Raw genomic sequence first — 3,288 nt, 5'->3', positions numbered from 1 at the left:
ACACACACACACACACACACACACACACACACACACACACACACACCACCTCCCCAGCTGGCCTGTTAATTGTAAATGTAATTGTAAATAAATAACTGTAAATAATGTAATTGTAAACGAGTCCTCGAGGCTCAATGGGATTTACCTGTCTAAATAAAGTTTGAATGAAATATTGCATTCTGGCATCGTTGGGTTTACAAATTAAGCCCTGAAGTCAAGCCAATTCAAGCTGGCCACCACATCTAATTGACCTTAGCCAGCACAAAAATGGCTCTTAGTTGGTTTTACAGACATTGAGCTAAAGTTTAGTGTGGTAGTAGCTGCGGGTCATCCCCTTCATTCTCTGAGAGCTAACGCATCTCGCGAGATCTCTCATGAGATTGTGCAAAAATGTCATTTCCACAGTTTGACCTTCTCACAGTAAGGTGGTGGCGGACGATATGCATTCCTTCAAGGGTTCAAGTGTTGCTGTCTGAATCTGTCACCTGTTCTGTGGAGGAATTCTCAATATCCATTTTCCATTTTGTGTGTGTGTGTGTGTGAGACTTAAAAGCATGCGGATCCAAGCTGTGCAACATGGCTGCAGTCTGTATGTGAGAAAAACGTGACACGGAGTCTGACAGCGAGTGTGCAGGTGGTGTTGATTGTGCCGACAGTTCCGTGCGTGGGGCGTGGGCTGTTTCGTCGCGTCTAATCTCAGTGTGTGAACTGGGTGGGTGGGTTTGGGGATGTGGTGGGATAAAGTGTGAGTTTATGTGCGGATGGGAGAGAGGGAGGGACTTTTTTTTCCCTTTCTATGTGTGTGTGAGCCCCTCTGGCGGAGAGGAAGAGAGCATGAGCAAACCCACACAGAGATAGAGAGAGAGGAGGAGACGGGGTGATGTGTGAGCTCATGTGAGTGGATGACTAGGGCATGAGGAGAAGCTCTCCTGAACACTCAGCCCATTTGTAAAGATCGCTCAGAGACGAGGGCCACTTTGAGATGCACAGGCCCTCTCCATCTTTTGGATTGTATAGATCTTAAATCTGTGAGGAGTCCACCAGCAGGTTCAGCTCCAGAGGCATCATGGGACCAAGATGCTTAGAAGTGTTGGAGTGAAGAACAAGAGATGATTTTCTAACCTCTGCCAGAGCTTGAGACCTGCTCTCTCTGAGGTGGGACCTCAACTCTCTGCTCACTAACACGACAGCTTCCAGAGGGGGTGACTGAACTCCAGCCATGCTGTGTGGTCTGAGGAGAGACACCAAGAACAGCATTGGTAAGAACACCCCCCACTTTAATCCTCAACAAAAAGAGCGGCTTAACTCGGAAAGAAACGCTCCTCCGAGACCCAGCAGAGCAACTCCTTTGCCTTGAACGCATGTCCGCACGCAGAACGGCTCTGACAGAGTGAAAAAGATTTAAATGTGAGCGGACTCGACCACCAGCCCTGCCATGTGTAATTAGGGCAGATGTTGTAACTGGATCTGGAAGCGCTCGTTTTTCTAAATAAAGTTTTCCATCTGAAAATAGCCTTGTGATTTCACTGTCATCTCTGCCCCCACACTTAACCTACATTCTGATTGGATGTGAAAGAGATGTCACGCAGGGCCCCGATTCCAACGAGAAGCTAATTACCTCTCTTTATTTTCATAAGAAGAGAGGATTTGTACTCCTCCTCTGCTCATCATCTGAATATGACACAGAGCCTCCACTTCCATGAACAAGCTCATTTATTTCCAAGCATTAGTCGGTCCATTGCTGGGCTTGTTTATGATCATTCTGACCCCGGCTCTTCGGGTCAGTGATGTTTATTTTAAGCTGGAGGAGGATGGCTGCCAGATAGCTTGATGGTACAGTAGTGTTCAGTCACGTGCGCTCCATTGGGCCTGTGTTACCCAGAGCTAATGTTGCCTTTTGACAGAGATGACAGCTGCTGGACTGCCAGGGCCTCCGGTAACCCACGTGGTTGCAAAGCTTTTGCCTCATCTATCATATTTGTGATGTGTCATTCACTTTGTGTGCGCTCGTGCCTCAGAGCTGCTGGACGCTCTATGTAAAGGATGTTGGGGTGTGTGGAGAGATAAGTAAAATATGTGTATGCTCTGCACATCACCGTGACATGCGAGTCCGATAGAAACTTCTGAAGGCTGACTCATGCAGCCGCTGTGAAGGTTAGATTTTCTTCTTTGCTCTCCGGGTCCTGGAGCTGCCCAAAGGGTTCAGGTCAGAGAAGGGTTGACGAAGAATCCATACCTCTCAGCTGTCGAAAGGCTTCACCTCATTTGGACAGATGTGGAGAGTTAGAGCAGACAGGGAGTGGGCTGGATGTCCGATTGACTTATTGTGTTCAGTCTTTGTAAATTAACACAAATAACGTTTTTTTGGAAATGCAAATGGACATTTTACATGACGAACTTATAAACTGTGAAACCTAATTTGTCTTTAAGATGATACAGTCTGTTTCTGATGACGTTCTCACCTTTAGTGTTTTCTGATACACTGCACATGTTACAGCATTAGAATAAACTACATTTGAGGGAATGCACTCTTTATGACAACTTGTTAAGTTGGGCAGTGGAGTAAAACTTGATTCTTGCTGACATTGTTAAATTCATGCTGAAACTGAGATTTCTCAATGCATGTGGCTGTGGAAAAAAGTTTTTATTTATTTATATATTTATAAATTTTGGACACACTGTGTTCAAACTTCTGGGTGCAGGATTTTAAATCCAAACAGAAAATAGTCCAAGGCCTCAAATTCTTTGTAGGAATGAATATCACCCGCTGACATTCATGCCCAGCGTTAGACAGAAATCACCTTATGTTGAGAGGTGATGGAGTTGGAGCCATTTTGGATAAACCCTAAAACTAATGTGTGAACTCTGTTAGCGTTCAGTGTTTGTGTTGGACAGGACTCTTAGGTTTTACCACAACAAGTTTTAAACCAGTATCTGTAAAATTTATGAGTTACGGGTATTTTTGTGTTTGCTAAAACTAAATAGCTGTGGTGGCCATCATAAATCTGATGGTTTTATAAAAAATCGTTCTCTGGTTCACGAGATATTTTGCTAACAGACATTGATGACTCTAGGAGGTAATGCCAAAGTTTTAAACAAAAATCTAGGGCACTCTGTTAGAGCTCAAAGTACGTGTTAGGGATGAGTTTCAGCTATTACCACACTAAATCCATCCATCCATTCATCCATCCATCCATCCATCCATCCATCCACCCATCCATCCATCCATCCATCCATCCATCCATCCATCCATCCATCCATCCATCCATCCATCCATCCATCCATAGT

At 44.7% G+C, this 3,288-nt stretch overlaps 1 protein-coding gene across 1 annotated transcript in view; it reads left to right on the top strand.

Annotated features, from left to right (window-relative positions):
* Nucleotides 1–3,288, top strand: part of LOC119416872 (glutamate receptor-interacting protein 2-like) — a 50,743-nt gene that overhangs the window by 3,128 nt on the left and 44,327 nt on the right. The window contains exons 2-3 of the mRNA XM_037684062.1: nucleotides 422–476; nucleotides 1,213–1,259. Coding sequence (XP_037539990.1) covers nucleotides 422–476; nucleotides 1,213–1,259 — 102 coding nt within the window. The remainder of the gene's footprint in view (nucleotides 1–421; nucleotides 477–1,212; nucleotides 1,260–3,288) is intronic.

This window comes from Nematolebias whitei, chromosome 11, assembly GCF_014905685.2.
Source record: "Nematolebias whitei isolate Nwh7 chromosome 11, NemWhi1, whole genome shotgun sequence".
Classification (NCBI taxonomy): domain Eukaryota; kingdom Metazoa; phylum Chordata; class Actinopteri; order Cyprinodontiformes; family Rivulidae; genus Nematolebias; species Nematolebias whitei.
This window is presented reverse-complemented; position numbering and strand designations above follow the sequence as displayed.